The sequence below is a fragment of the Montipora capricornis genome, chromosome 10 (assembly GCF_036669925.1).
Source record: "Montipora capricornis isolate CH-2021 chromosome 10, ASM3666992v2, whole genome shotgun sequence".
Classification (NCBI taxonomy): domain Eukaryota; kingdom Metazoa; phylum Cnidaria; class Anthozoa; order Scleractinia; family Acroporidae; genus Montipora; species Montipora capricornis.
In genome coordinates, this window is record NC_090892.1 from 4,005,557 (window position 1) to 4,025,556 (window position 20,000).

General features: G+C 38.2%; 1 protein-coding gene across 2 annotated transcripts in view; it reads right to left on the bottom strand.

Moving 5' to 3' along the window:
* Positions 1-19,906, bottom strand: part of LOC138021976 (CCR4-NOT transcription complex subunit 4-like) — a 22,647-nt gene extending 2,741 nt beyond the window's left edge. For both annotated transcript variants that reach the window (XM_068869003.1, XM_068869002.1), the window contains exons 1-20: positions 19,544-19,906; positions 19,376-19,444; positions 17,760-17,825; positions 16,199-16,245; positions 16,006-16,095; positions 14,575-14,635; positions 14,338-14,424; positions 12,971-13,012; positions 12,328-12,386; positions 11,718-11,781; positions 10,070-10,137; positions 9,904-9,954; positions 8,633-8,651; positions 7,696-7,772; positions 6,664-6,854; positions 5,825-5,858; positions 4,825-4,910; positions 4,418-4,545; positions 4,226-4,295; positions 3,679-3,789 (exon numbers count right to left, since the gene is read on the bottom strand). In XM_068869003.1, coding sequence (XP_068725104.1) covers positions 3,679-3,789; positions 4,226-4,295; positions 4,418-4,545; positions 4,825-4,910; positions 5,825-5,858; positions 6,664-6,854; positions 7,696-7,772; positions 8,633-8,651; positions 9,904-9,954; positions 10,070-10,137; positions 11,718-11,781; positions 12,328-12,386; positions 12,971-13,012; positions 14,338-14,424; positions 14,575-14,635; positions 16,006-16,095; positions 16,199-16,245; positions 17,760-17,825; positions 19,376-19,444; positions 19,544-19,564 — 1,441 coding nt within the window. In that variant the 5' untranslated portion in view covers positions 19,565-19,906. The remainder of the gene's footprint in view (positions 1-3,678; positions 3,790-4,225; positions 4,296-4,417; positions 4,546-4,824; positions 4,911-5,824; positions 5,859-6,663; positions 6,855-7,695; positions 7,773-8,632; positions 8,652-9,903; positions 9,955-10,069; positions 10,138-11,717; positions 11,782-12,327; positions 12,387-12,970; positions 13,013-14,337; positions 14,425-14,574; positions 14,636-16,005; positions 16,096-16,198; positions 16,246-17,759; positions 17,826-19,375; positions 19,445-19,543) is intronic.
* Positions 19,907-20,000: the final 94 nt, after the last annotated feature.

A 20,000-nucleotide genomic window follows, 5' to 3' on the forward strand; every position in this document is an offset into this window, starting at 1 on the left:
TTTATTTTCCCTTGGGACCATTGTAAGTCCCAAGAGGAACTGGAAACAATACTTATGAAAAATTTTGGAGGGCAAACAAAGAGTATCATGGTATTTTTAAAATCGGCCTATTGGTGCATTCATGTTAGCACAACCAGGTCTCTCCCTAAATTGAAGGATTATTCTTAATTGTCACTTTCTTCCAAATGAAGTATTATCGTTGATTTTGGACACTGAAAGCTTGATAGGGATCATGAGAAATTAACATATTTATTTTAAAAGCCGAACCTGAAACGTCTGGACTCGCAGGACTCGAACCTGGGAACGTGTGATTATTAACCCCTTCACTAAACCACTGGACTACCACATCACTAACTGCGAGGATATCATTTTTTTTATTTATGTCAATAATTTTTTCTTCCAAAAGTGCCGCTGTAAACGTGTATTAACTCCCGCTAAGAAGCAAGCTTACACAGTGAAAAATGTCAGCTTCCAAACTTCCAAGAGAAAGCTTACCATTTTAAAATCAAGCTTCAGACTTATTAGAGCGGTTTTCAATTGAGTGTCGAAAGTAATTAGATTATTACTTTGGTTTATGATTACTTCACTCAATGATTGGTTCAAAGTTCTCGCGCCACTTTTTCAACCAATAACAAGTGAAACCAAAACCAATTGTGGCTCACTCGTGCACATTTTCCCGCGCTTTGTGTCGGCTACATGTAATTACTTCGAGTTTTGATTGGTTTGCCGGATTGTCTCAGTCCTTTTTGATTAGCCAAAGTAATTACTTTGGTTTTGATCATTAACAATGTTCGTCACAACTAGAGGTCAGGTGCCCTACAACCTCGGTCATAAATAGTTGTAACACTTCGCTTGAACAGCAAGTGAAGCGCATCAAAGCTGTTAATAACGTACCCCTTCTCCTTCCTCCCATCAATGTTACATTTACTGGTTGGTTTTCGCACTCCAACCCACAAACATCAACACTGAAGGGGAAGAGGGGGCAAATTGCCGTCTGTGTTACAACATTTGTGACCGAGACTGTAGCAAAGTGTGGACATTGGCCAGCAACCCAACCCCTCCCAGATGGAACCACCTATGTTGCCAGCAGTATCCACAACCCAGTCACAAAGCCCCTGTACCCAACAGGAAACAGCAACAACAAACCTGGGCACCAGTCACACTGAAAGTTAATTCATCTACATCTACATCTACATGCTCCAGCACTCGGCAAAGTCCCTTTTTGACTTACGGCTAGGTGGCCTCATACACCATACTACCGAAATCACTAAACTGTTTGCACCCCGAAAAAAATGATCGATCGCATTTGAATTCCGACTTGCTCACGTGACCATTTGGAGTGCCCCAATGTGTGACGTGTCATTCTTGATGTGAGCGAGGCTGTGGGAAAATAAAGAAACGGACCACCGCATGAGATGAATGTGTACGAAGAACTTTCCACCGTTTGGAAATGATATGTGGTCAATGATGGTTGAACGGAGGGGGAGATGTTTCAACAGAGTTCTACCCGGGAAGTTTTAGAGATATAGGATTAACGAACAAAATGAATGGTCGTACAGTTTCTCACATATGGAAGACGTTTTGTCCCGCATTCGATGTTCCACAACGACAGATAAGAACAAACGAGAAGAGATGTCAAATGTTTTCTTTTACATTTATTTGCAACATTACCGTACTTGAAATCGTTTTGATTACTAAATGAAAATAGTAACTGTTTATTTGTTATCCACGACTGACATTGACATGTTGACCATTCAAATAATTTCCGCAGAGAATGTCTTCGAATTTACGTCAACCAAAACAACAACAAGGGATAAAAAGTCAAACTTATCATTGGAGTGAGACTTCGGTATCGATTCCAGCGAACAATTTGTCGATTATACTGGTATTTACAGACCATACAAATTTGCTTTACGAGCATGAAATTTGAAACAACAAAGCTTCATGTGTTTACAAAGAACTGCCTCGCAAGCGTATGACATTTTTATTTTCTTCTTGGCCAAGCGCGCAAGTCTTCATACTACCTCGAAGTATCCAGCTTCGCCATGTATGTTACCGAAGGTCTGCTTTTTATCAGCAGTTGCAGTAAATCTAGTTCTGGTTCTTCCAACTTTTTCGGTTGACCCTTGGCTGTGTGACGATGGAAGTAATTTTCGGTTGCATGTTTGACAAAACTCGTCTTCCATATTTTTGAAACTGTAAGACAACTCATTTTGTACTTTAATCCTATGTCTCTAAAACTTCCCGGGTAGAACTCTGTTGTAACATCTCCCTCTCCGCTCAACCATCAATGACCACATGTCATTTCCAAACGGTGAAAAGTTCTTCGCACACATTCCTCTCAAGCCGCGGTTTGTTTCTTTTATATTCTCTCCCAGCCTCGCTCACATCAAGAATGACACGTCACGAATCGGGGCGCTCCAAATGGTCACGTAAGCAAGTCGAAATTCAAATTTTTTCGGGGTGCAAACAGTTTTAAAAGTGATTTCGGTAGTAAGCCTTTTTAGAGACATCACCGCCAAGCCGGCCACTTCTGCTGGAGAGAACAGTGTGTGGGTTCTCTAACGCCCCAGGGAACTTATGAACATGGAAGATGTTTGTGGGACGGGGCCTACGGTTTATGGTCTTTATACAAGAAGACTTGAAAGTCTAATCATTTGCAGATGAAATTACAAACGCAGCACTTTCTCCTCAGTTATTTTTAAGATCCTGAGTGTTGATTCAGCCAGAGTTTGAACCCGCGACCTCCTGCATGACAGCACGATGCTCAACCAACTGAGCCACCAGTACGCAGTAAACGTGTAAGATAACGTAAGGTGTGGAAGAGGAACAAAATGAAATAAATATTAATAGTAATAATAACAATAATAGTAAACTAACAAGATCCAGAAGAACGAAATGATACATGAAATGAATCATATATTGAACTGCGGATATGAAATCAAGTGAAGCTACGATCCTCGCAGTTATGAGCGCAATTTGTGCAATTGCGTGAAGAAGCCTGAAAATTTCAAAACATCTACCGGGTTTGAACCTGTGACTTCGCAATGTCAGTGCGATGCTCTAACCAACTGAGCTATGGTCATTTGTGGGTTCCAATGATCCCATGATGAATGCTGATGAATGAATCAATGAACGATATGATATAAGAAGTGAATGATATAAATTATTGAACTGCGGATATGAAATCGGCATCTCGAGGTCACAGGTTCGTGGAACGGAGGAGACATGGAACCATGCAAGGCAAACGCATCATTAATGCAACGCTAACATAACGCCAACAAGATCCAACACTAATACAATCCAATGCAAATCTAACCATCTAAACAAGATGTTGCCAATGCTTGTTTCTTGTTGTTTGAGCAAGTTTCAATCAAGTGTCGTAAAACCAAAACCAAAGTAATTACTTTGGCCAATCAAAAAGGGCGGAGACATCCAGCAAACTAATCAAAACTCGAAGTAATTACACGTAGTTGGCACAAAGCGAAGGGAAATGTGCAAGCGTGAGCCGCGATTGGTTTTGGTTTCACTTCAGATTGGTTAAAGAAGTGGCACGAGAACTTTGAGCCAATCACTGAGGGTGAGGGAAGTAATCAATCCAAAGCAATTTGCTAATTACTTTCGAAACTCACTTAAAACCACTCTCAGTTAAATTGCATTTAACTACACCATGCATACCTTGAAGTGAGCCAGACTGTGTTGAAAGAGGCCAGTTAGTAGAAGGTTGGTGTGTTGGAAGAGAGGCCAATGAAGGAGGCCAGGAACTTTGTTGCTGTGTTAGAACAGAATCTGAAAACATTTGAAACATTCCATATCTCAGACAACTCTCTTTTTCAGCAAGCGACAAGGAAGTTTTCCATTAAACTTGGAAAGTACATGGAGAATATTAAACAGCCAGAAAACGTTTTCTGGCCCAGTGGAAACTATCCTAGTGGAACAGATCATCTTTTTATCACAATGGCTTTCCACAGAAACATTATAAATATTCACATCTAGTCTGCCAAGCCGGAAGATTTGTTGGTTTTGAAGGGTGCTACTGAGCGGAAAGGCCACAAGGAGGGGAATGGCCCCATTTGGCCTTGCACCTTCCATGTTCACTAGCATGTTCTCTAAGCCACCAGCTACTCAAGCTATTCCTCTTGGACGTGACAAGCAGACACGATGGCTCGTAACAACGTGTCAAAACACTGCACCATGCAAATAAGTGCATGTATACAGTACATACCTGAAAAGCTGATGTTAATATTTGGTAGAAGTGCTCTTAGTCCATCTTGCCAGTTTTGGATGTCACCAGGCTAAAAACAATAATCAAAATCATGTACTCATTCAGATCTTTTTCTTTCTAAACACCACTGACTTCCAAACTGAGAGAAAAAACAAGGCTCCTCTTAAAAATACAACAACACAAAAATCTTACACCACTTTGAAATGGGGGAAGAAAGCTGTGTGTATGTGGCAAAGAAGTTGATCCAGCTTTGGGTGTCTGCTTTTCCTCTTGGAGGAGGTCTGCCAAACCTTTACTGCATTCATTCCACGGATCAAAACCTAACATTAAAAATAAAACCATGTTAAATGTTCTTCAAGATCATTTGCATCAAGACAATGCTGTCAAGCAATATTTGCTGAGGTATGGGATGGTTATGTTTTGTAGCCACCTTTTAGACTGCTGTTTCAAACCCAGTGTGTCAGGAAAATAATTTGTCCAGGACCTTGTTCCTATCCCCGAACTAAACTTGATTTAGTCTCTTTCTGAGATATTTTGATGACTAAAATGTAGCATGATAGAAGTTGAGAAATATGTGCGCTTGTGCCCAAACCTCATACCTAAATCATCTTCACCATAGACTTTTAAGTGTAAATTTGCCAGACCCAAACCGCTGCAAAGATCGGCAGAGAACAGACTGGAAGTACTGCAAGAGTAACAAAATATAAGGTATGAATTAATTTTATTATCATATTTTAGTGTTAAAAGTTCAGGTTTTTGAGAAAAGGGTTGCTGCAGTTTTTATGAACATTCTCAGGTTTTGGTGGGCAGAGTGGGAGGTCTGGTAACTCCCTGTAATTTTGTATTGTAGTACATGTGGCAGTTTCTATTGTTTTCAGTCGAAATTACTGCTTCTGTTGTTTGGTCTTTCGACTTCAGTTGGGGTAGCAACCCAATCATGAGAGTTTATACCACATAACTCATTGGTTTTTTTTTTTGTGGAGAAGTTTACACCCATACTATTAACTTCTCACTAACTAAGTGTGATGGCCCTACTGGGGAATATTGGCCCGAGGTCATGACAATATTCTCCAATACAGTCCAGAGAAAGTGAGGTTAGTAAGTTGTTTATTATAATTATGGCATCGTTTCTGTGAGAGATCAGAGACTTCACTTCGTTAATCTTCATCTTCCATCAGCAAACTTTGAACTGTAAGCTTTTATATGTAAAATTAAATTCCGCTTGCTCTTTATACCGTCATGATGAAAAAACTACATTCCGCCTTGTGAATCTTCATCTTCCATCAGCAAACTTTGAATGGTAACCTTTTATATGTAAAACTAAATTCCGCTTGCTAGCTATACTGCTCTGATGAAAAAACTAAATTCCACTTTTTAAAAACTTTTTGTTTTGCTCAACTTGAATACGGAAACCAGGACCGTTTCTATGGTAATGGTCCGTACTGTAAAATCCCAACCGAAAAGCAGCCAATCAGAGTGATCCACATAGTCTAAGAATTCCTTGCCATATAATAATATAGCTGAGCTTACAGTTACTAATAGTGTTCAATGTCACATTGAAAACACACTATGAATGAAAAACAGTTATCAATCTCTTACTCTATCACACAAGCATTTTCTGTATTTCCCCAGCCTGTAAACAAGAGACAAAATAGATTAGCTCTTGCAGCATTCTTCAGCATCTTCTATAAAGTTTGCTACTTGATTAAAGAAAAAAAAGACATTTGAAATAACAAACTAAAGACAGGGTTCGTGCTGGATTTTCCAGGAGTATTCAAGGAGTTTTCAAGAGCCAGAAATTGAGTTTTTAAGGAGTCTTTAATAAGAGGATTTCTATGCCATACATAGTGTTTCAGTGTTTCCTTTGTGGAAAAAGCCGACCTTGATATTCCTTACCACATCCTGCAAGTGCACCATGGACATGTTAATTTTAGGTTTTAATGTTTCCCTAATAGTCAATTTTGGGCTCAGATTTTTGAAATGTCTCTTTTAACTTATCATGATGCAATCTCAACAATTTTCACCCAAGCAAAAATTCAAGCAGTTTTCCACAAAATCATATTTTTCGAAGGCTTTTCAAGCGCCCTTGAAGTCCAAAATTAAATTCCAGGGCTTTTCAAGGACTTCAAGGAGTTGCACGAACCCTGTGAAGAACCTAAATTTCGGTCTCGGCATTAGATTCTGTGCAGATTTGTGTAGCAAAGGAGCTGACAAAAGTAGGGCCAAAATTCTCCATTTCGTTGACACAATTTATCTATAATCTTGCAAAGGCAGTCTCCTTTTTCTCAGCCACAACAATAGGAAGAGTTAAAACAGATGGTTTGCTTAAAAAACTGCTGCTGTCTGAAAACCCAAAAGTCTTCTAGTTGACACGTCTCTCAAGCCTTGGCAAAAGCAGTCTAAGAAGGATGGTCTACTATTTCTCTTTGCTCCCTTACCTGTGTTTGTGTTGGTTGAATGTGTTGGTTTTGAAGGTTGTTGTGTCACAGTGGTAGGTGGGACGTGGTCAGGAACAGTGGCAGGTGGCTTCCTCGAGTCTTCCCAGTCCTCTTTACATTGTGGTATTGAATTATCTTTATTCGCTATAACAGGTTTATTTGTATTATCTCCATCCTCACTTTTCCCAGCCCTTCAAGAAACATGAACACTTTATTTAACCAGGGACACATTAAACACCTCAGTTCTCTAAGAGCAAGAACTTGCATAAACTCTGGCCACTCAGGGTTACTAAGATATACATACTGTCCACGCGAGTGCTCTCACCAGCACCCATTAATGTGCAATCCCTGTGATCACAGTAACAAAAAAAGGACTAACCCCAGTTTCTCACCCTTCCCCATGTTAACCCCGCCCAAAGGGATTCATATCTGGTGAACAAAGGGGAACTGGAGTTTTCATCTCTAAATAACGTTTCTCTTTTAATCGTCATCCTTTTGGCCTTCAGGCCAAGATTACTAATTCATATTACATCACAGCACCCAGTTAGTTTCAGCTACGTGCAGGTCCAAGACCCAGTGCCGGTGCCTCTACACAATGTTAAATTTAACAGGACAGTGGTTAGCTCTGGCTCCAGTAAAGAAAGCAGAATAAGATGAACTTCCTGCAGAACTCAACAAGCATGGCATGAGCTAAGCAGTGAATACTTTTGGACTCAAACTCAACATCTTGGATATAATGAAGTCCCTTTTTCTACAAACTGAGTCTTGCTAAAGAGTATAAATGTATGATAAGGTCAGTCCCTCGAAGGATTCCAGACAAGTTCTAGAGGCAGTGACTGGTGGGGGGGGGGGGGGGGGGGGGGGCAATCTGAAATATGGTGTCAATACTACTACTGACAGGTCTTTACATATTTTCTGCATTCTATCACTTGATTTTTCCAGTCATATTTTTAAGCCTTGTCTGGTTTTAACTCCAGGCTCATCTCATATCCACAAAACTCCCTGGGTAGTTAAGAGCAGTTGTTTTCATACCAAGCTGCTCCAGATGGCAGACTGGGTGATGTTCTGTTTTCACTGCTTCCCTCAATGGACCAGTCCTCTTTTGAATCCTAAAGAAAAGCAAAAAATTATATATTTTTCACGCACATGACAATGATTTTGTCAGTATCTTAAGTATGCCCTGCTTGAATTATTGGTCTGCTTTCCGCCTTATTTGATTACTCAAGTAATAATAATAACCATTCCATCAAACTTGTTTTCTAATTCATTCTTTGGAGTTGTGTCACAATTCCATGAACCCTGGGTTTATAAACGGTTCCATAAACACAAGTCAATGTGATCAATTGTGGTTGTCAAGTATATGAAAGATATATATTTTGAACTGCAAAACTGAGTGAGAATGATCATCAAAGTTGAGAGAGCATTAACTGACGTAGTTGGAGAGGAAGTCTTAAAAAACATCCAGTATTCAATGGGCCTCTAACTGATGAATTTTTTTGCAATCAATACATTTAGTATTTACTGTACAGTTAGTTTAAATCAATTTTTTGTCATGTTATACAAACACCACTAATAAGAGCACAGTAAGTTAGAGCGGTTTTCAAATGAGTGTCGTAAAACCAAAGCATGCCACAATTGGCTTTGGTTTTGGTTTCATTTCTGATTGGTTGAAAAAGTGGCCCAAGAAGTCTGAACCAATTACTGAGTGACGTAATGCAAAACCAAAGTAATTTTGCTCATTACTTCTGACACTCAATTGAAAACCACTCTAATCCTGGATTACTTAAATTGAAGCTTATCCACTAATAAAAAATGCGTCCACTGATCGATTGGTAGAATTCAATTTACTTTTGTTTTCACCCATTGGTACTTGATCCCAGATTAGTGTTGAATGGCTTTTGAAACACACGACCTTCATTTTTCTCTCATCTCTGTTGTAACTTGTGCATTGATCAAGGTCATGACTTACCTTATCAGTACTTAGACCACTGTAGTGAAATAAAAAAAATTAAAAAAGCCAAAAGTTACATTTGATACTCGACACTGAATTGTGTGGACAGAGATGGCTGCATACAAGCAACTAATAATAAGATGCAAAGTTCCTCTTCACAATGCAACCTCAAGAAAAAACCATACTGTTTAAAATAATTATTAATAATTAATAAGCATGATTCGAAATCCCTGACCACACAAGGCACAAGAACTGGCTTTCAGATTTTATAACACTCAAGTAAATAATTCAAGAGGCTAGGAATATTCTACCCTGGGTACCCTGGGTACCAGATATTACTTCATTCAAAGCCCAGCTTGTCATGAAAACTGAGAGGAGGCTGCACTCTCCTTAAATGTCTGTGGTTTGCAATGACTAGAAACTCTGGCATCCATAGTAAGACTATATTCTAGTGACTGTTGTTCTTTGTGCAATTTGATCCACTGAGGAATATGCCAATTTTCATGACTAATATAATAGGCCATTTCCGAGTTCATGTCTGCCTCCTCCTCAGAGCAAGTCTAAGTGCAAAGTTTTTGTGATGGTAATTAGTTCTACTTTTCATATGAATGAAAACTAATGTTCATAACAAAAACTTCGCACTTGACTCGCTTTGAAGAGGAGACAGACATGAACTCGGAAACGGCCTAATGGCTTTTGTGAGTCCATTCAGTGTTTAAAGTGTTTAGATATCACAGTGATTAGAAAAATAATGAACAAGTTCATTTTCATATCCTTTACTCAACGTACAGGTCATTTAGCATTTGATTGATTACAAAAGAAATTTATGTAACAGTGTCACTTGGGATTTTACAATCTTCTTTCCTAAGACAAGTTTCCTGTAATTTACCAAGTGCTTGTGCTGATACTAAAAAACTTTAAAAGAAGGTTAAGGGCTTGCTGTTAGATGAAGGACATGATTCAGACATTGAATTTGAATGGCTTTAAGTACAAACACTGCTATAAATCGAACTTTAATGATACCAGTAAAGACTTGTTAAATTTAATATTGATAAATTTAAATAAAGATTGAAGATTATTCCGACTTCTCTCTTTGCTTGGCAATTGCCAAAGGTGAAGATCAAGAAAAATCGGCGGTCTAGTGTCCATCCTCAAGCAAGCACACACCTTCAAACTTTAATCATATTTATTGCATTCATGATGGGGTGAGTGCTTACGCAGTAAATACAACTATTCCCCACTGATTATTGCACAAAATGCTGCAGTGAAAATGCTATTTGAAAACTTACATTTTCTTGGAGTAAAATGCTATTAACTGTTGCTCATATTCTTGATGTTTCCTGAAGAGGTGATAAGGATGAAAACATTAATTTTAATAAACTATCACAAAAAATCAAGTAAAAAAATTCATAATTCAATAGCAAATTCCAGTATGAAGAAAAATAATAATCTAACCCAGCTTGCATGTCATCTTTTGTAAAGCTCCCTGCACCATCACCTAACTCATGCAGATACATGCAATCCTGCAAAAAACATTACTTTTAGATGCCACTAAACATACAAGCACAGTAACAACGCTATCAGAACCACAGAAATGCATAACTCATGTGGGCACATGAACAGTCTCACAATCATATAGGTATGCAAATGGGAAAAGAGATGATACCCATTGTGTGGTTCCAGAAAAATCCATACCACACCCATGGAGGGCCTTTGCCCTCAGACCCCACCACCCCTTGGAATTTCTGTGAATTTTTCACCGGGCTTCCCTACCCCCTAGAAAGTATATCTTCACTAACTTAAACCCAAACAAACACTAATAAAATGTGTGATTTGCTGTTGTCGTGTATTTTGCACAGCCACGTAACTGAACAAAGTGAGAACATCTCGAATAGCTTCATTATTTGAGATGTTTGCCTCTGTTGTAAGGAACAATAATCTTGTAAATGGAATAAAAAACTCGTCAGGATAATAAGCTGAAATACCCTAGCAAGTTAAACTGAAAAACGTTTTTATTCTGATAATCCAAAAGAGTGTTCTGAAAGCTTGCATTTATACTTATTCAATGATCCACAGCAACATATCGAATTACATAGTTTACAAGTAAACCCACATAATTTTCAAGTGAAGTACTACATCTATTTTTTAGCTCTTATGGCAAAATCCCATGACATTTTTGTCTTTTGCAGGTTAAACGTTTTAGAGCAGTTTTCATTCACTGTGTGAAAAATAAGCCATTTGGAAGCGACTTTGTGCAGCTAGACGTCAACATTAGCAGACTTCATCACAGGCAAAGAAATAATTATCAACCTGTGGTGCAACATGTAACACCCAAACATTTCATATGGCACTGAAAGAAAATTTGCCCCTTCTTCCTTCTTTGCCTTTAACTCCAACATCCTCTGTGTACCTTACGAAAACATTAAAATTTCTGCCGTGTGAGGTTTACCTTGTGGTGCGACCAGCATAAATTATGTGCCGAAACTAAGTGAAAGAGAAGGGCTTGCTCAATTTCCACTAACTTGTACTTTGCCATTTGAAGACAAAATAATGTGTAAAGAATATAAATCACGTGCCGGTATTCATCCCATGAAGGGATATTGCTTACTAAGTTTATAATTGTAATGGTCATCTAATGGTCGCCAAGTTTTTCCAAGTGGGCCATTTTGTTACTAGCAGTTTCCGGTGGTGAAAAACATTTTTGTGACAGGTTTGTAAAAAGTCCGAACTACTCTGGAAACTATAGGACAAACAATGATTGTTACTAACATTATAATCAATGGACAGGGAGCTACATTTGTTTTTGGTTACATGAATCGGTTTAGAAAGATGAATGTATGTGAACCCCCCTCCCCTTTGGAAAATGTTCACTTTTCTATCGATATTTTCTGAAACCACACATTAGAAATTAATGCAACACCTATATTACAATAATTTGTTACAATCTCGTTGCAACTGTCACAAATAATCTTGCAAGACAATGGAAAACTATAGAAACTAGATGTTACAAAGAACAGCAAATAGATTATATCTTTTGAGTAATTTTAACATTCAAAAATAGCTTTGTAAACAACATAAATATTCATTAGTTTCATTTACTTACTGTTTTAGGACATGGAATATTTCTTAGAAAGTAACTACAGTATTTTGTTGTTCCTAAAGATGCCCTAGAAGTGGAAACATATGGAAGACAAATTAATTTCAGCTCAATTTAAAGGTGTTAAAGAAGTCTCTGAGATTGGAAATCCAGGAGCGTCCACTTTTTGCAGCTGGCTCCTACGTGGATTTCATCTTCCCCCATAATGTACCTGACATTATTTATGAAACCCAGCCTTAAAATGGCAAGCAACCATCAGTCTAAAAAAAGACACTTCAGAGATAGGAGGGAGACATTGCAAAACACAGTACTTTCTTGAACACAGCTTTCAACTCACAAAAATGAGAAATCCTGGACCAACATGAATTAACTTAATCTGCTGACCACCACAGCGACATTAGCTCTACTGTTGTTATACCTCACACAAATTGCATTTAATTTTAACTGCACAATATGTAGCTTAGCAATGACAGAAGAAATCTCATTTCATCGCATACATTGTTTTAAAATTATGTCAAAATGAGCTTACTCTCACTCTTATGCCTCAGGTACATGTAAGCTTAAAAGACTAACTTCTATAGCAGCTGAGAAGAGTATTCAATACATAAAATCTTACTTAAGCATTCTTCCATCCAAATGAGTATTACACACAGCTATGATAGCTTTTATTGCATCCTGCACAACAGACAAAAAAAACATTTGTTCATTTATTCATTGATAATGGAAAGAAAAATGCCGCTGGAGAATCAACAAGGAAACAGAGTCCCCTGCACAGGTCAACCTCCAAAGACATCAAATCAAATGAAATGTTGCTTTTTAAGGGCATGGGAAAACAAGCGTAAACCTCTTGGAAAAAAGTAGAAAACCAACAAAGTAAACCCATTTAACCCATTGACCAGTGAGAGTGAGACTTGACAGATTTTACTCTCTCTAACGCCAAACGATTTTACTGGTACCCATTTAACCCATTGACCAGTGAGAGTGAGACTCGACAGATTTTATACTCTCTAACGCCAGACGATTTTACTGGTCAACTGGGGGTGTCCCCTGGGGGTGTCCCAAGGCGTTTGCGGTGTCAATGGGTTGAGTTTTGACCCAGAGTCCAGGAATCAAAACCATGCCGTGACAATGGTGAGAGGTCAGTGCTCTCACCACTGCGCAACCCCTGCTCCCTTAAAATGAATAATTATTAAGTCCCACAGCTCAAAATTGTTGCTGAGAGAAAGCTGCTTTCTGGCTGCACGTCACTTGCACCTCACCTCTTCCTTAACATATGTGATATAAGCACTTGCACTTGGCCCCTGAAAAAAAAAAACAATATTTTATTATCAGCTGCTTACTAATCAAGTCTACCATAATCTTGAGCTGTACTGTAAGCCACAGAACACGTTTTGTGTTCCCAGTTCAATACATGACTTGCATTGCCAAGCAGGAGGGTCATAAATGAACTGGGAAAAACAAGCTGTAACTTACAGCAAAGTCCAAGAAAATGAAATGAGTAAGATATTTGTTATATCTCATCTAAACAACACCATAAAGCAGGGCAGGTAATTTTCTCAGGATACGAAAATTTAGTAGAAAATTTCGCAAATTGTAGTCACAAAATCATCTCACTGCATTGTGTTGTCAGCGGTTTAGCAAAACAAAGTATGAGCCCACAACACATGTGTGTAAAACCACTGCAAATGGCAAATGTCGAAGGAATGGAGTTGTGCATATGATATTGCAGCTAAATTACGCTACAATTAAGCTACCTTCAGATTGAAAGAAAATTCACAACGAGAAACAAAATGTTGTCATTTCTTTATTTATTTTAGCAAAAGTAGCCGCAAAGTGGCCACTGCTAAACCTTTTGTTTTGAAAGAGTGAAGGTGAATACAAGTTGAAAAATTGTGACTTCTCCAGATATTTTAGTTGCAAATGTGACTGCACTGGTTGCAATTTTAAGCCCTGTAAAGTCAAACAGATCATGCTGTAGAGTATGCCCCCCTAAATTGGCCAATCAGATGCGAGAGATAAGTGCAATGAAACGGGTTATCAACAAGTGAAATTTACGCCAGTCAGACCAATGTGCCCAGATATGCTTACAGCATTTTATTACCATCATAATTTATCTTCTCTGCAAACTTAAGGTAAAAACTACTGATTCATTATCAGTACTGTGTACACGTTCAGATCCACTGGCTATTTTGTATGTATGACATTTTGATGACCAAAATTGTAAAGGAAAATCCTTATCAAATATACATTAATACTTTTACCCTGAAGGGGTTCCCCATTGGAGACTAAAATAATCTCACATAACACAGTCTGAGTAAACTCTGTAAATAGCATTCTTGCAAGGGAAAGGGTTAACTAAGACACAGTTTTTGAGGAGCCATTCATATTGTTATCACTTTTGTTGCTAAGGATTTCCCAACAAATTTTAAATGCTCTAGGGATGCACAACTCGAGGTGAATTCTTTGATACTTTTCAGCGAGGGATACCACAAGACTGACATTAAGGAAGGATTAGTAAAAATGGAATGCAAACGTAGTTAACTTTGTGACATTTCAACACAGCTGCTGCCAATTATTAATGGGGTTTATTAATTCTGTTTTTATTATTCTTTTTTAATAACCTCACCTGCGGACCTGCGTAATTTGTGCTATTATTCACAACTATCTTGTGTATTTTTCCAAACTTGCTAAAATACTCTGGTCTCTTTAGAAGCTGTGGGAGCAAAAACATTCAAACAAGAATTGACATGATGTATCTCATCAACTTCTCGATAATATACCAACATTCCCCGTATTAAAGTACAGTAAGAGTAATAACAGTAAAGATTTTGATTGATTGGATGTCACTGTAAATGTTCCTCACCTCAGGGTCTGCTAGTCTCTGTGTTAAACCAACTACAAATACCAAATTTTTCTGTACAACCCTAAAAGAGATAAAACAAATTATTGAAATATCATCAGTTCGGTGTAAAAGGAAAGGACTTTCATTTAAGCATCTAGTCAAGGATTCTAGCGCTAGAACACCAATAATAAATTATTGCAGTGTTCTCACCAGGCCACGCCAATCCCGCAAGAAAAATAGAAATGGTGTATTAATAGCCATGCAAATGCACCCACTTGGGCACACAAGGATGCTACAAGCGAAACAGACTTTTAGAAGTAAGTTAGCCATCTTTTAATGGTTCCGGCGAATATTCCAGCTCTTTGCTTCTTCAACTGAATGAAAATAGTTTACCAAAGTATTTAAAGCCCTTTCAAAGACTTCAATTTTATTGATTTTTGCCTTTATCAGTCACACGAGCGTTGCGCAGCTTCGACATCTTGGCCGCCATATTGGATCAGGTAGGAACTTTGTGTAGCAGATAATTTAGAGCGCAGGCTCATGTTATTCGTCGTGGCACAGAAAAAAATTCTTTCTATCGCCCTAAAGTACCAAGGATTTAATAAAGTGTACAAGATCACCGAAACGCTGGTGAAGAGGACAATGAAGAGGACAACATAGCAAGCAAAGATCAAAAAGCTATTTCATTGAAGAAAGACCATGTTTTTCAGAGTGAATGGCAGTCAAATTGGCTTGCCTGTGATGCGAACAAAAAGGTCACAACCTGTTAGATCTGTCTCGAGGCAAAAAAATCAAATGCATTCACAATATTGTTGAAGGGCCACCATTGCTGGAGTTCCAATTTGAACATGCTTGATGAAATGGACAGAGAAATCAAGAAGGATATTTTCCACCCTAGACATGGAGCACAAGGAACTTTGTCCTGGTTAAGCTCCTGCAGGACCCTTGTTTTTCAGGAAAGTGGGCCCTGGGTCTCCCTAAGACAAAATCCTGGTGAGAACACTGTAATTGGGGACACTGTAAACTGAAATCAACAAATAAATGCAAATCAAATCAAAAGTTGGTTTTTGAATACCCAAAGGAAAACCTCTCAGTGCAGAGTAGAAAACCAGCAAACTCAACCCACATACGACACTGAGTCTGGGAATCAAACCCGGGTTGCACTGGTGGGAGGTGAAGTGCTCTCACCACTGCGCCATCCCCCGCAACCCCCTATTACTGATTTCAAGGTGTTTGGATATCCAATGAAACACTCTTTCGAGTGTTTGATATTGCTCCTCGAAGGAATTAGTATTTTAAGAGATATTTGGGATCAAAGTTGGCGAAATTTTTTGCTTATTAAGACCACATATCCAAACTTCCTTTACGGTAGTGATTTCTTTTGTTTTGGCTTATGAATTATTAAAGAGTTTGGGAAAGAATTTGTACATTACACATAAAAGCTGTGCTTACCTCACATTTGCCAAATGTTTTCTGTTTTCTGTGACTTTTTGTTTTCTTTGTACATCTTTCTGCTTTCTTTCTTTTAGAATTCTTTGTATTCTGATAAAGACGACAATACACAAAGGTAACATTTTGGAGTTCACGGAGCAGAAAGAAATCAGAATCACTCATTTTTTGAAGATATGATAAAATTAATTCTTACTCGTCTTGAGAAAGAGGAGTGTAAACTGCAGGATCTTCACTGTAAGGCTATAAAAGTGAACAAAACAGACAATAGTATTTCTTGACATTGATACTTTAATATAAACAACGACTTTATTGTAAATACCAAGACCTTCCTTCAGAAGCTGCACAAAAGTGTGGGCTGCCTGTGGCCCCTCTTTCCCGCAAAACACCCAGGTACAATCTGATCCCCTCTGTCCAGTCCAGAACAATAATAGGACTTAAAACAATGCTTTTATTTCATTTCCAGCATCAATAAATTCTAGTAGTGTATATTAAAAGATATTCAATTTTTTTGTTAACACATCGAACGACTTTTAAACTTTGTAGAGAATAATAATTATTTGTGATCTTCTCACTCGCTTCGATTGACAGCCAAATTTCAGCTGGCGATCAACCCTTTCTCAAGCCCCGATTTTCACCGGCAGTCGGCACTTAGCAACATCCCTGAACATCACGGAGGGATCCTCTTATTTAACCCATTGACCTAAGAGTGAGTCTTAATAGATTTCACTCTGTCTAATGCCAGACGATTTTACTCATCAATAGGGGATGCCCTAGGGCATTTGAGGTGTGAATGCGTTAACTGGAGTCAGAAGTTGCACTTAACCCCTTTGAGCCCTGGATAGATAGCATGGCATGGTCCAAAACAGATCTTATACATGTAGTATAGAACAGCCTCAGATCTTCACAGGGTACCTTGGCCCTTTTTAACAGAATCAAAAAATATAACCTTTTTACTGCTTTCTTTATGACTTCATTTATATGTTCGTTCCACAATAAGTCACTTGAGATGGTTACACCTAATAACTTTGCTCTTGTTACTGCCTCTAGATCTTTTCCACCATCTTTAATTGGTTCAAATACTTGTTTCTTTTTTGCAAATGAAATTCTGAGTTCTTTATATCTGTCTGGATTTAAATGGACTCTATTGTTCTGTGACCACTCAGCTACTTTATCAGCAATATGTTGTACACCACTGATTTCACCTTTGGGACAACCTCTGATGTTGTGAGACTTGACAGATATTACTCTGTCTTAAACGCCAGACAATTTTTACTCTGTCTTCAATGCCAGACAATTTTGCTGGTCAACTGTGGGCGTCCTAGGGTGTTTGATGTGTCAATGGGTTAAGGCTGCTACCTATCAATCTCTTGTCTCCTATTTCCCATACTTTTGGAAGCAGGTGACCATACTCAACCATACCTAGTAGGTCGATGTCTCCCTTGTCCCAGGGAACAAGACAAAATACCCCATGAAGTGAGGTTGCACTTTGATTACCATATAAGCCGCTATAAGCCAAGCGATTTTTACACAACTTTAGTCTGAATTGTCTTAAAATCCAAGGGAAAACTTTAGGGTCTTGGCTTCTAGCTGGATGTTTGTCATTTCTCCTTCACAATCATCTTGCCAAAAATAAACATACAAAGTTTAGGGCCTCTGGTTATAGCCTGGCTCGGCTTATACTGTAGCCGATAAAATATGGTAGCTTCATAGATACCTCTAACAAGTAAATTCAAAGTTCTATAGATGAATCTTACCTTTCTACATGCAGGGCAAAGTCCATTTTCATCAGTTCTAATCCGATGCCAACAAAACCTACAGATCTGTTGATTAAAAAAAGGCATCACCCTGGATTTGATACTGGGAATATTAACAGGCCTTACATTAATGTGCAAGATTTAATAGCCCATTTCTAAATCCATGTCTGCCTCCTTTTCAAAGTGAGTCTAAGTGCAAAGTTTTTCTTATGAAAATTAGTTTTCATTCATATGTTACTAAAGCAGAGCAAATTAGTCACAAAAACTTCGCACTTAGACTCGCTTTGAAGAGGAGGGATACATGAAATCGGAAATGGCCTATTTTGTCCAAATTTTTCATGTACATCCAGGGTTAATTTGTCACGATTATCTGCAGTAGAGGATCGCATTTGTAAAGTTGACTGCAAAATGAACTGCACACCAAAGGCATTTTAACGAAAATTGCAACTGAGAAGAAACCCAACAAAAAAAGACAACTCTACTTTAAACAATCTCAGAATGAACACACTGCACCATTAATTCTAAGAATGGATCAAGGTTTTTAACTAATCACTTCATCAGAACCAGGAGAACATAAATCCCTTGTTTGCGATGAAAATGTACTTAGCTATTCAAACCATTTCAAAAGCACTTCACAGAAGAAATCTCAAAATAACAACATTCAACCAAAAACATAAAACAGTTGCAAAAGAGAGAGTTCAGTTGAGGAACTTTGAAAGCAAATGCAGGCAGTGATAAAAGCAGGATTTGAACATAATAGAGTGTTTTCACGTGACGTCACGGCGGCCATGTTGGTGTCCCTGAACAAAGGAACCGCGGCCATGTTGGTGTCCCCAACTAATCCTCCGGGAATTGAGCTCTATTATCATGCAAATCTTTTCTTTTGTTTTGGTGGAAAAACAAGTTTACCAATCACATGAGTGAAAACACTCTATACTCAAGCGGCACAACTGAAACACGACACCTTCCTCTAAATGGACAGTGGACGGCAAGTAGCCAATCAACTTTTAATACTAGTACTTGAAGAAAACAATAAAGAATGATTTAAGAGGTCAGAGTAACAAAGAAAACTCAATCATTTGAATCTAGGAGTTAATTCAGCTTATGCAGGGTCGTAAGTTAGAAGACTTTTGTAAGTTTTGGAGAAAAATTAGCCATGACCAAACAAACTGGATTTAGTTATCCCCAGCCTTTAATTAAGGATGAATTTGACATGATAACAATTGATTTAACAAGATCCAGGTCCACTGAAAAGCAATGTCCTCTTTAACCCTTCGCCACATTAGAGTAAAAATCAAGGGACAAATTTTACTTTGATCGGCATAGCGTTTACCACAGGTAGGAATTATTTCTACAAGTGGGCGTTCTTGTTTTTAATTTCGTAACGTTGGAGATACTTTCTTAAAAGACAGCAATAATTCATTTTGAGTAATGCTCACCAACAATGTTGATCTCCCGGCGTATACAAACATAGAATAAGCTTTTGCTAATTTCATCAGTACAATTCGAATTGTTTATTACAATCAAATAGAATTTTATGGACGTGTATGTGTACAATTCGAGTTTGCTTTACGATAAAAATACATTAGCGTAAAAATTCAACGAGTCTTCGTTACCTGGTATCCACAGGTACAAGGAAAGAAATTGACATCATCGATCTCCAATTGTTCCATGCACAAGGGGCACTACGTTACAAGAGAAAGAAAAAGCCATTTATTTAGAATCTCCATCCAATAAACTTGTAAATAGATCGACTTGAATGAGTACTAATCAAATTTTTTTACCTCGGCATCCGAAGCTTGCATGATGATTGTTTGTTATGTTAAGTTATCCAGACGACGTCAAGAACGGTAAGAAACTAGTGACACAACAAATAAATTGAGTCGCTTTCAATGTTAGGACGAGTTGTCTTGGCGGGTAAAAGATGTACCGACCCAAACTTGTTCACTCAACAACCGGAAACAAGGAATGTTAACGGAAACAGCTAGCAAATTTGACGAAAACAACGTCCTATGTTGATAGTCTCTTCCAAGGAGTGGGGGAGGAAAACTTTTAACGAGCAGTACGATATTTGCTGTGTGATAACCCGCTCCTGTTGCCCAACTTCCTTCGTCTGTCCATACTATGGTCTGTCATATCATCACAGTGTCATTTCATCCCTAGTGCGCATGAGCGTCTGGCTAAGACGATTGCAGGCTCGGGAAAAGGCTTTTACATATTGGTTATTCGCTCGGTAAATTT